Source organism: Diceros bicornis, chromosome 13 (genome assembly GCF_020826845.1).
Source record: "Diceros bicornis minor isolate mBicDic1 chromosome 13, mDicBic1.mat.cur, whole genome shotgun sequence".
In the NCBI taxonomy this organism is placed as follows: Eukaryota; Metazoa; Chordata; class Mammalia; order Perissodactyla; family Rhinocerotidae; genus Diceros; species Diceros bicornis.
The window spans coordinates 8,499,060-8,511,823 of record NC_080752.1 but is presented as its reverse complement, the minus strand read 5'-3'; the positions used below and the strand labels follow the sequence as shown (position 1 = coordinate 8,511,823).

Below are 12,764 nucleotides of genomic sequence, written 5' to 3'. Positions count from 1 at the left end.
AGTATATTCTCTTAAGCATTATACTATTTGATAAGAATAATTAAATGAGTCCTCACATTCCCTCTGATGACCAACTCCCTGGAAATCAAGTCATGACTAAGATTTCTAGCAAATGGAACACTAATACCATGGTACCTTCAACAATATCAAACATGCTATTATCAAAACTTTAAAATGAAACCAAACCAACCAGAGTTGCTTTCAGAGCCAATTCAGCTACATTCCCACTATGCTGAGACTCCTTTGCATCTTCTATCTTCTCTCTAATTTCAGGTAGCAGTTCCTTCAGCTCCTCAATCTCTTTCTGGTATTCGGTAGGTGATCCTTCAGCCTCCTTCATCTGCTCATTTAGTACAGCTACAAAGAACAGGCTGAAGTGATCAGTAATAGCTACCACAAAAGGATCCACCTTTTTTACCTTGTCAATTACTGGATCCACCAAGATCTTGAAAACAGCTGATGGTCACTCACCCATTCTCTTCTCAATGACTTCAATAGATTTGCTGAACTGTGCCACTGCCTCATCATACTGAGAGTTGTACCCATAGGCCAAGCCCAGCTGGTAGTGGGTCTCGGCAAGAAGACGGTCATGGGCTTCCAAGTACTGCTCTTGCAGGTTTAGGCAAGCCTGGAACTCCTCCACAGCTTGGACATAATTCTCTAATAAAAAAAAAAAGAAGAGCAAGCAATGGACAGCATTAATACATAGTACTTTTGAATTTCAGACCATTCTGTAGGAATGCTCCCCTATTTTACATTTCATTTTTCTATGTAGCCATCTCCAGGACCCTTGACTATAAAAAATTTCAAAACTAAGAAAATCTACTGAAAGAATTTCAGTGAGATTGTTCATTGTTCTAGGGAGTGTAGAGAACCCAAACCTACTGTCCTTTTAGAGCCAACTGTCTACAACTTATGATCAGTCAAGCTGGATTTTAAGGAATTAGAGGAAGAATTGGGGGTGGGAGGTAAGGAGAGTAAGATGGAAAATGTATTACCAGATTCAACACTAACTTCTCCAAGTTTAAGATGTGCCTGTGCCGCATAAAGCTGAGCTTCTTTTGTTTCTTGCCTAGAAGAAGGAAAGGTGATCAGAAAACCATAACAGCATTTGTCCAACCTCTAACTGCTTTCTATTTTCAACCACCAAGCTCCCACCCTGAGCCTAGAGGAACCAAGAGTCTTACCTTTTAAAAATGATCTTTGCTAAATCCAACATATCCCAGGCAAGCTCTAGGTTCCCAATCTCCTCCTCTTCATTTTCTTGAAGAGACTAAAGTATATCCAAATCATTGGTATTAGGCAGAAATACATGGCAGGCATCTTTACAAATCATTTTACAAATCTAAATGTATAATTTAGTATGGCTTGAAAAAAAAAAAAAAAAACAACACCCTGATATAGGATTCAAACTTTGGACTTTCTCCCTAAAACCTACAGAACGGGTCCCTACAAAGTTCCTATCCCAAGTCATCCCCTTATGTCAGTGATATGTTGGGTCCTGTCTGTTAGGATCAAATGATCTGTCTACTCTAGGCATAAATAAAGGGTCCCCAATCCCCAACCAAGAAATACCTGTCTATAACAACCACGCCTACACTAGTAAGCCACAGTCCTACAATAAGAAAGCAGATGACGATACTGAACAAATAGTAATTTACCTTGTTTTCAAGAACTGAATCATTTGGTGTTTCTTCTTCAGCCTTGTCATTTTCTTTATCCTCTTCTTCTGAGCCTTCGGTTTCTGCAAACAAAAATTCCTCAGTATTGAGAATACTAAGGATATCTCCTGACTAGTCAAATTCCAATAAACATCGGTCAAATAATCTATATTCTGAGGTAGGACAGGCCAGATGCTAAGATAAGTCAGTTAACATTTGAACTGGATATAAATATAAAGCCAGTGGTTACAGTCTAATTCAAATCTAATCTAGACTTAGATTGTATAATCTTATAGTGTCTATGGTTCAGACCTTCAACAATCAAAGGCCGAGTATTTTTCTTCTAAAAGTCAATCTGGATCATTCAGATCAAGAAAGATTAGCTACTGCCTCTTATTCACTAGAAGCTCCCATCTGGCTCAGCCAGAAGCAGTCGGAGGCCTTAGCCAGCATTCTTGGTGTCTTTAAGCCACTTGCCAGATACTATTAACAGGCTGAGAAAGTACCAAAAGTTAAATTACTCCAGTCCATTCAGAGCAAGAATGCCCGAGGAGACTAGCTTTCCCACAACACAGCTGTGGAGAGAAAAGCATAGCCCTTACCAACTCTCACCAATGAGCATGCCACAGACTCCAGCCAGCTCTAGCATATACAGAATTTGAACCAGCACTACTACAACCAGTTGTTTTACTCCAGTACCATGTTAAAATTTGCAGCCATACTGATACCATATTGATATACACTCACAAGTCAACTGCCTATAAGGACAGGCTGCTAATAAATAGCTTCATACACCACTTAAAGTTCAGAATGTCAAGTGATTAAAATGGACTTTTGGGGATACAAATAATTCATGAATTGGGTATAATGTGCCTACCTCTGCCATCTTTCATTAAGCATTTTTAACTCCAAAACAAGAGCTCAAATATTGTCTAACAACCTACTATGGGAATGTAAATATGGCAATTAGGCCTTAAAGCCATGAAGTCAGCTTAAAGGACTTTTCTCTCTCTAGCAATAGTGCTTCAGGATGGAAACAGGCACAGAAAATTCCTATATATTATAAATTAGTAGGACAAACTAAAGTCCTCCTCTAAGAACCAGTTACAAGTTACAAGCTAATTAACCTCTGTAGCAAACCCTGTTTTATCAAGTGACTCACTTTTCTCCTGTTGACCATGTAATTTAGTGCTTCTGAAATATAAATACCCATCATCACACACCATTATCTTTCCACGTCCAAATTTCTAAGTGGTTTGTGTACTTAGTTCCCTCATGTTAGACTAGATAGGTGGTTTTACTGACTCTGACGATGAAGCCCATCGTCCAGGAGAATATGCAAGACAGGTAAAGTAAATCTATGTATTTCTCATAAGAGACCCCCAAAATAAACACTTTATCTTCCCAGTTCGCAGGAAAAATTAAGAAAATGGTTATTTTCTGCATCCTTAATTATCTGGTATCTGTTCCTACTTATACAAGAATGCTAGAAGAGAGCCAGCCCCATGGCACAGTGGTTAAGTGCACGTGCTCCACCTCGGCAGCCAGGGGTTCGCAGGTTCAGATCCCAGGCACACACCGACGCACTGCTTGGCAAGCCATGCTGTGGCGGCGTCCCATATAAAGTAGAGGAAGATGGGCATGGATGTTAGCCCAGGGCCAATCTTCCTCAGCAAAAAAGAGGAGGATTGGCATCGGATGTTAGCTCAGAGCTGATCTTCCTCACCAAAAAAAAAAAAAAAAAAAAGAATGCTAGAAGGTGACATCTAATTTGGCATAAAATATCTAAATATTTGGAGTTTTACATTAAATTTTTAAACTAAAATTCTTATGACGGTCTGAGAAAAATACTGGTTTCTTTTAAGGAATCTGCACTACCTTCATGGAATGATGGAGAGGGAGCTAGGTTAATGAGAAAGCCATTACTTTAAAACAATACTTTCCAAGCTGGTAACCTGTACCCAGGTATTAATGGGAATGCCCTGATATCCTCAGTAAAGAGATCTGTTAAAATATTTTCCAAGCTTCTCGGAAAATGGAATCTTCTTTGTGGTATGCCTATTACCATTCTTCAGAGAAAGGGTAACACTACTTTATTCCATTTCTCTGATCTCACAGCCTCTTCGAAACAACATGGGCACAGAGTAGTACAAACAAGAAGAATGATTCTTATTTTTTTTTTTGACAAGGAAGATTGATCCTGAGCTAACAGCTGTGCCCATCTTCCTCTATTTTGTATGTGGGATGCTGCCACAGCATGGCTTGATGAGTGGTGCGCAGGTCTGTGCCCAGGATTCAAACCCGAGAACCCCAGGGCGCCAAAGCAGAGCGCGTAAACTTAACCACTAAGCCACCAGGCCAGCCTTCAAGAAGAATGATTCTTAAAGGCAAAGTAAAGGCAGTCTTCTGATTCTCTGCTTATTCCAGCACTCCCACAGGATCAAGTCAGGTAACCACTAGAGATTGACCCGTATAATCTGAGCGTGGCCAAGCTTCATGCCTAAAATTTTGAAATTTTTTTTACTTACCAGTCTCATGTAGCATGACAATTAGAAAAGAACAGACCAGGGGCCGGCCTGGTGGCGCAAGCGGTTAAGCGTGCGTGCTCCGCTGCAGCGGCTCGGGGTTCGCCGGTTCAGATCCTGGGCGGGCACCGACACACTGCTTGGCAAGCCATGCTATGGCGGCGTCCCATATAAAGTGGAGGAAGATGGGCATGGATGTTAGCCTAGGGCCAGTCTTCCTCAGCAAAAAGAGGAGGATTGGCAGATGTTAGCTCAGGGCCGAGCTTCCTCACAAAAAAAAAAGAAAAAAAGAAAAGAACAGACCAATTATCTTTGTAAGGAATATGGACAGCCCAAGAGGTGGTAGGAAATGGGTTGTCAAGGGAAACCACTAGCAAGATTCCTGCAGGCTAGTGGGTGTTGCCACAGAAAGAGTGATAAAGCCCTGAAAGGAAGAGCCTGGGCCCTAAAGCCAGACAGTCTGGGTAAACCCCCCATCCCCCACCCCTTACTGGCTATGTGACTAAGGCAAACTACTTAACCTCTTTCTGCCATTTCTTCATCCGTAAAATACGGAAAACTGCAACTTCTTTATAAGTAAGTAGAAGAGCACCTGGCGCACACACTAAAAAAATTCAACTGACAACTCCTAGGGCTTCTATACGTAATTTAAAAAAAAGAGTGACCAAGAAATTTCTGGTAAGAGGTAGGTTAAGGGAGGAGATAAAAAAAAGTTGCCTTGCTCAGTGTGAGGTAGCTTGGGAAGAACGATACATTTAAGTCAGATCTAGGTTTGGATCCCAGTACTATGAACTTACTATCTGACCCCGAACAAGTCACAAAACTCCTAAGCTCCAATTTCTTCATTGCTATAACTGGAATAATACTACACTACCTACTACATAGTATTAATGTATGTGAGAGAGCTCTAACAATGTTACTTGTGACCCAATTTAACAGTTTTTGAACAAACTGTGGAGAAATGACAACTCTACTGTAGCTTATTATTCAAAATCCAACTTAAGAGAGCCAGCAGAGCTTTTTACTATCTTTGCTCACTATCATTAAAGATCAAGACATGGAGTTTTTTAAAAACTTGAGAAATTCACTTCTGTGCTTTTTCCATAAAGAACTCCTAAAGCCCCAATAAGCAGCCCAGTGGTGCTACTATTTAGCCAATTCACTTTTGGTTACCATGTCTGTGCTGGCTGGAGTGCAGGGACCTGCACATAGGTAGAAGGAAGTTTCTACCAGAATGAGCTGCAAATACTGATAATGGGTCTTTGAAAATCTAAAACTTAAGAGAACTCTTAAGTAGTCTGGCAATTATATTAAGTAATAACAATTAACTGAAATATACCTGTTGTTATTAATATCAATGTTAGATGAACCTTATAGACAGTAGAATCCTCAAATGATAGTACAACTCAAGTCAGACGTGCCAATTATGTAATTACTAATTAGAGGCTTATACATCTTGATGAAATTGAATCACAATTAGACCAATAATCCTATACAAAGCATCCACACTTTATAGCGTAACAAAAACCAGTTTAGCAGCCAAAGCAAGCATGAAATGGAGGGGAGGAAAGCAGCAAGAGGGCTAATGGTTAAGTTTTGTTATCTTTTGGAGTGGGCTAATTTAACTAATGTGAATAAGCCTCTAAACACTTCCTAAAGACTAAAAGTAAAGAGAGTCACCAGAATTCTTTCGTTGTGGTGATAGGACATTCAAGGGTTAACTGCCTTCATTTAAGTGGCATGCCTGCTTAAGTGTACCAATTCAGTGGATTCTACTGCTCTAATCCTGCTTCTTAAAGCAGAGAAAAGGAAGCATGTGAACAGTAAGTAAAAAAAAATCCAGAGGCATGCAAGTGAACATCCATTCAGCATTCTCTGCCGGCCTAGCCCACTATTTCCCTACCTACCCCACCGCCCAGCCACCTTTATTGGCTAGTATGGTGCAACAAGTTACTGACAGCTAGCCAAGTCTCAGAAATCACAGAGAAGGCCTATTTTGCAGTTAGTAAAAGCGTTAGTTTATAAGCCAGCTAAAGATGACTTGCTTTTCATTTAACTTCTCAACTTATCACAACTTTCTTAAACTACCCCCATTTTCATTTAGCCCTTTCCTAATCCAAAGGCAGACGGAAAATCCTGAATGGAAGGCTGACTTTTACCCAGGATTAGTGAGTCAAATGCAGAATGTACTCCACCCACTGTAGCTCTTGAATATCCCAGTTACCTTCACCCTCTTTCATCTGTTCTTCTTTCTCCTGTGTTTCTTCCTTAGCAGCTATCTTAACTTTGTCTTCAGGGGATTTCTTAGTAGCCCGCTGGGCTACTTTGGTCTCAACCCCATCTCCAGCTGCCTCAGACTCTTGCATAAACAGCTTAGTCTCCTCCTGGCTAGGAAGCAACTCTACCCTGACTGTCTCCTCTAGTCCTGAGCCCTCTTTTGTTTCTTTTGGTCCTTCTGCATTAGTCTGTGGTTCAACAGGAGTCTGATCTCCTGCAGCTGACAGTCCATTGACTGCACCATCCTTAGGGAGAACTGTGGCCTCCTGCCCAGGCTTCTCAGAGACTTCTGATCCAGCTTCTGCAGCCTCTGTTGTCACCTCTGGTGACTCTTCAGCAGGAGGCACTTCTTGCCCTACCAGCTGCTCAAGAACAGCCTTTCCTGGCTCATTTTCAGAGGCAGCTACCTGCTCCTTTGGCTCATCCCCACCCACATCCACTGGCTTGGCTATTGGATCTACAGGCTCTGCTTCTACCTCCGCTGCAGTGCACTGCTTTTCTAGAGTCACAATAGGCTGCTCCTCTGAAGCTTCTTTTGGCTCCTCCTCTACGTTCTCAATTATTTCTCCCTGCTTCTCTTGACCTCCTTTTTCTGTGTCCTCTTCTTGGATGTCAGCTCCAGAACCTGATTTTCCTCCCTCAGCATCTGGTGCTTCCTGTTCTGGCTTCCCAGAAGTGACCCCAGCTTCATTTAGTCCTTCTGGTGCTGCTGCTGCTTTTGCTTCTTTAGTGGTTTCAGTTAACTGATCTGGAGTTGATTCAACTTTTTCCTGTAGTTCCTCTGCAGGCTCACTTACATCCATATCTTCTCTTCCACTCTTCTCCGTTTCAGTCTCCTGTTCTTTCTCCGTTTCAGGCTCTACCAGAGACTTGTCTTCTATTTTTTTGGCTTCTTTTTCTCCCATGGCGTCATAAACCTGTTCTCTCAACTCTTCCCTTGCTTCCTCTACATGGTTAAAGAACATGAAGCATAAACATGTCTTCGAGTTTAATGATAAAGGCATAAATGGAAACTAAAAATACATTCCCTTTAAACTCTCAAACAGCCTGGCTTAAGTTTTAGCAGATGGCCTAAAAATTATCTGGACCCTTGAGAAAAGCAAAGGGAAAAGTCCCAGACAGCAGAGCAACTTATTGCAAAAGAAACCCAAGCTCCTTAAATTACATATCGTTTTACTTGAGCATTCTGACTATCAGTTAGGTTAGAGATGCCAAGCTTTACATTCTCCTCTCAACATTATAGACCTCCTTCTGATATGTAAAACTCTAGTGGCCAAACGCAGTTTAGAAATTAACATTTAATTTTCTTAGACACAAAAAATGTAAAAGGGCTCCAAAAGCATTGCTATTAAAATAAATGAGCTGCACAGACTTTTAAAAATTTGCATCATAAAAATATTTAAGGTTGTTATAACATTTAAAACATCAATTTAAATAAAGCCAGATTTATTTGGGAAATTAAGTTATCCTCTTACAAAAACCCACTGTCAGTTTCAGTAATCAGCTACCTCCACTGCAGTCTCCACCAGATGCAGGTGTCACCCCTGGCATTTTAGGAGAGACCATCTGGGATAGGGAGAGGCCTACTTCCATCACTTGTACATAAGAAATATATGTCGCATCTCTTAAATGTCACATGCAACTCTACATACCATCTATGTTATCATTATTTTCCACCAGCGATTCGTCTTCTGTTTTTTCTCCTTCCTCCTCTTCCACATGCACACCTTCCAGAGCATTTCCCAACACACCATTCTCCATTCTAGAAGAACAAAAGGAGAAAAGCACCAAAGGTATGACGGTTAGAACCTAACAATTTTTGTAAGAAACTGTAGTCCTATGTTATAAAAACAACAGAAGAGTAAGCACATGCAGAAAATGGAAACTACAAGTACTCATGGCAAGAAAAGCAATGATCAAAACTTCTAATATAAATCAAGGCTGTCAGAGCAATGAAGGAAAGAAGCATACCTTCATCCAGCCACCTGAAAAGCACTGATGACTCTTGTCAAAAAAAAAACAAGATCGGTACATATTCCCTTTACAATAAGGCCATATTTCCCCAACTTAACATCCACCCACATTTCTCCACATGGTCAAAAAGATTCTGGCAAGATTTTCATGACAAATCATCAGAATGCTCTACAAAATTAGAAAATCTACCAGAACTGAGATTAAATTGATCACAGATTATTTGCTAGGTTGTGTACCTTCAATATATTTTATTCTGGTTAATAAAATCTGGTGGAAAATACACAACAACTTTCCAATAGTTAAGACTACTTGTGAGTCTTATTTACTAAAATGACATTCTCACATGCTAGTGTTTTCAAATTGTCCTTCACTCAATCCTTGTTAAACAAGATGACTGTTTTGGGGTAGCTGAGAGTGCTTTTAAAGGTTCTCTCTGTATACTGGACTTTGTTAAATTATTGACCATTCACTAATGGAAAGACCTCTGCTTCTAATGACCCCAAAAGTCAAAACCTAAGTATAACTTTGCTTTTTGCATCAAAATTTTGAAACTTCATTTTAAAACTTCCATCAATATTTCATGGTCCTTCTAAACCTCCTTTCTTAAGTAAAACCAGTCTCACATAGCTCATGTGAAATCTCAAAGCTGGGAAACAATCTTAGCAAAGAAAGAAACAGTTTTGGTTTGTTTTTTTTTTTTTTTGTGAGGAGGACCAGCCCTGAGCTAACGTCTGCCAATCCTCCTCTTTTTTGCTGAGGAAGACTGGCCTGGGCTAACATCCATGCCCATCTTCCTCTACTTTATATGGGACACCGCCACAGCATGGCCTGATAAGCGGTGCATTGGTGCGCGCCCAGGATCTGAACCGGCGAACCCCGGGCCGCCACACCGCAGCGCACGCACTTAACCGCTTGCGCCACTGGGCTGGCCCCAAAGAAACAGTTTTTAAATAGACCATCAACGTGATACAAACATCCTACTTATAAACTGTGGTTTGAAAGACATACCTTGCCAACTCCAGAAGTGATTTCCCATAGAAAAAGAAGGCTTCTCCACACTCATTAGCAGTCTCTCCATACTTCTTACCTCTATAAAGAGAGTAAACATCTAAGATCTGAATTAACATCTAGTCTAAAACATTTATTTCTGGTTCTTTAGTTATAAAATGACATTTCTTCAGTAACACATCCTTCTAGGAAACCAATACTCCTATCCTCTTGCTTTCAAGTCAAGGTCAAAGGGACTTTAAGAAACAACGCATAAAGTTAATGTATATAAAAGCCTTTAAAACAATGCTTAGAAATACAGATAGCACTATATATGTTTTAACTATTAATATCTAGACAAGTAAGAGGGATGGGAAAAAAAAAAAATCACACAAGTGTGATAAATGGGAAGGTGGAGGTACTCTATGTGGAGCAAGGAGACCAGCTTTCATGGAGTAAAGGATTGGCCTAAGTCCACACAAAGTCATGCCAATCAACGGCCTTGAGAGTCTAGTGAGAGTAACTAGAGACACTAAGCAGGATATATTGCAATGAGGGTCATGTTTAAGGGTAGCCTACCAGATTAAAACAGTGCATCTCAAATCTTCCCCCTAAATACCCTTAATGGTAGGACAGTGAGAATTTGGTAAGAATAAGCTAAGAATGTGTTTACTTGTGCTTAATCTCAAAAACTTAGATTTTAACATTTTACATTATAAGATAATCATACATTTTTATATAAAGATACCTAAATACGTAGCATCAGATAAAATGTGGGCTCTATTCTTAGCACACCACTGAATATCAGAGCCCCAGTTCTTCAGGCCCAGGTGGTGACAAACAAAGATAGCAGAGGCCAGGAATCAGACAAGAGATTACTGCAGACATCCAGGAATAAGATTCTGTTCTAGATGTTGGGAGAGGGAGTGGGGGCTGGGAAAAGAATGGGCTGATATTACCCTGACTGACTAAAAAGAGGAAATAAAGAAGCCAGAGGCTTTTAACCATAGTGAGCCTCAAACCTGAAACCCAGAATTATTATAAGCATTTCTTTTTTAAGGAAGATCCCTTCAACTCAACTGTATATAGTGTAATCAACTAAGTAGGAACTATGACTAACTTTAATTGCTATTGGTAACAGTATCTTAGAGGAAAACTAGCTCAAACTAAGTCATAGGCTGAAAGGCTACCGCTAAAGATTTAACTTACACTTTTTCTCTCTCAGCTCCAGAGATACATTAAAGTCTTTGGTTAAAGTAAGTCACTTTTGAGGCACTAACACTAACCTGTCCCCCCAAGATATAGATATATATGGCCACCTGGTAGTAACTGCCAACTTCCCAGCAGTTGCACCAGATAACAAAGTAGCTTAAGAATTTATAAAAATACTGTGCTAATAATAGCATTAGTGGTAGGGTGACCACCATCATGGCTTGCTTGGGACTAAGGAGTTTCCCCAGACACAGAACTTCAAGTGTTAAAATTGGAAAAGCCCCAGAACAAATCAGGACAAGTTGGTCACCCTAATTAGTGGTGGCTAGAAAACAAATTACCTTATTTAGGAAAAATCAAAGGCTGAAATTGCTCAGTGATATGTAGTGTTTATAGTTAGTTACAGGAATAAACTCGTACATGAAAAATAATCAAATCTTTTAAACTCTTGCTTCATTCTTTTTCCCCATAAAACAAGTTTTTATGACTCAAGTTTATTAGGAACATAGTATCACATCATGGCAAACACAGTACTTACAAAAGACTAGCTGCTTCCTGGAATGCATTGACAGCTGCTGGAATATCCCCCATCACCAGATGTTTCTGTCCTAAACCCAGTAGTTTCTTTGCTTCACTATCCACATCCAGACTGCAAGAAAAAGATTCTTTTCAAATGTCAAATTCTTTTTTAAACCAACACTTTTTGAATACTTGCTACATTTAAACCATAATTGTTCCTTTAATTTCTTTAAACTTTTGAACTACTCTGGCAAGGCTTAGCTAACTCACACTTATTTATCACTACAAAAGCAAAAGAAATTTCAAAGGCAACATTCTCCGAGTTTGACTAGAATATTTTCTCTTAACAGTTTACCTACTCACAAAGTCTATATTGTATGTTACTGTAAATATTTGCTAATTAAGCAACAAATAAAAAAGGAATCATAAAAGAACCATAAATTCGTATAGCAAGCTGTACTAGCTTAAAGAAAAATTAAATCAAGAAACATTTAGGGCAAAAGGCAGTGATCTCAAGATCAAGACAATGTGGTACTGGCATAAATAAAAGCAAATAGATCAAATGGAACAGAATGCAAAAACAGATCCACACACATGGCCAACTGAAATTATGACCAAGGTTCCAAGCCAATTCAATGGGGAAAGAATACTCTTTTCAACAAGTGGTGCTGGAATAATTGGATATCCACATGCAAGCCAAGTGAATCTCAACCCTTATCTCACATCATATACAAAAATTAACTTGAAATGGATCATAAACTTTCTAAATGTAAGATTTAAAACCATAAACTTCTAGAAGAAAATATAGGAGAAAAATCTTGTTAACTTTTGAGTTTGGCAAATACCTCTTAAATATGACAGAAAAAGCACAAACTATAAAAGGAGGGGGGCCGGCCCCGTGGCTTAGTGGTTAAGTGAGCGTGCTCCACTGCTGGCGACCCGGGTTCGGATCCCGGGCTCGCACTGACGCGCTGCTTCTCTGGCCATGCTGGGGCCGCGTCCCACATACAGCAACTGAAAGGATGTGCAGCTGTGACACACAACTATCTACTGGGGCTTTGGGGGGAAAAATAAATATAAATAAAATCTTTAAAAAAAAAAAAAATAAAAGGAGGGGAATTGGTGCCAGCTCCACAGTGTAGTGGTTGGGTTTGGTATGCTCTGCTTCAGCGGCCTGGGTTTGTGGGTTTGGACCTACACCACTCATCAGCAGTGCTGTGGTAGCTACCCACATACAAAATAGAGGAAGACTGGCACAGATGTTAGCTCAGGGCTAATCTTCCTCATGAAAAAAAAAAAAAAAGGAGGGGGGGGTCAATAAACTAGACAAACTATTAAATCCAAATTTCCATCAAAAATTCAAACAATCACATGAGTGCTTTTCCTAAAGACAACCATTGTTCCTACTTCAGTATGCAGAAGTAGTAGCCATACTTCCCATTTTGTCACAGAGAATATTATAAAGCCACATAGTGAAGGGCTGAGAATAAACTTATTAGCTTGTAGCAATTCATCAGGAATGTTCCTAAGTGAAATTGGTAGTATTTTATATCATGGACATTCCTAAGTGAAACTGCTAGTGAACAACAAAAGAACTACTCATACTGTT

The 12,764-nt window shown here is 39.8% G+C and overlaps 1 protein-coding gene across 4 annotated transcripts in view; it reads right to left on the bottom strand.

Annotated features, from left to right (window-relative positions):
* Positions 1 to 12,764, bottom strand: part of NASP (nuclear autoantigenic sperm protein) — a 33,437-nt gene that overhangs the window by 2,932 nt on the left and 17,741 nt on the right. For 2 of the 4 annotated variants that reach the window (XM_058552240.1, XM_058552241.1), the window contains exons 3-11: positions 11,175 to 11,285; positions 9,446 to 9,526; positions 8,116 to 8,225; positions 6,411 to 7,409; positions 1,662 to 1,744; positions 1,188 to 1,273; positions 999 to 1,072; positions 472 to 660; positions 191 to 357 (exon numbers count right to left, since the gene is read on the bottom strand). In XM_058552240.1, coding sequence (XP_058408223.1) covers positions 191 to 357; positions 472 to 660; positions 999 to 1,072; positions 1,188 to 1,273; positions 1,662 to 1,744; positions 6,411 to 7,409; positions 8,116 to 8,225; positions 9,446 to 9,526; positions 11,175 to 11,285 — 1,900 coding nt within the window. The remainder of the gene's footprint in view (positions 1 to 190; positions 358 to 471; positions 661 to 998; positions 1,073 to 1,187; positions 1,274 to 1,661; positions 1,745 to 6,410; positions 7,410 to 8,115; positions 8,226 to 9,445; positions 9,527 to 11,174; positions 11,286 to 12,764) is intronic. The other 2 variants (XM_058552242.1, XM_058552243.1) reach the window with 2 other exon arrangements.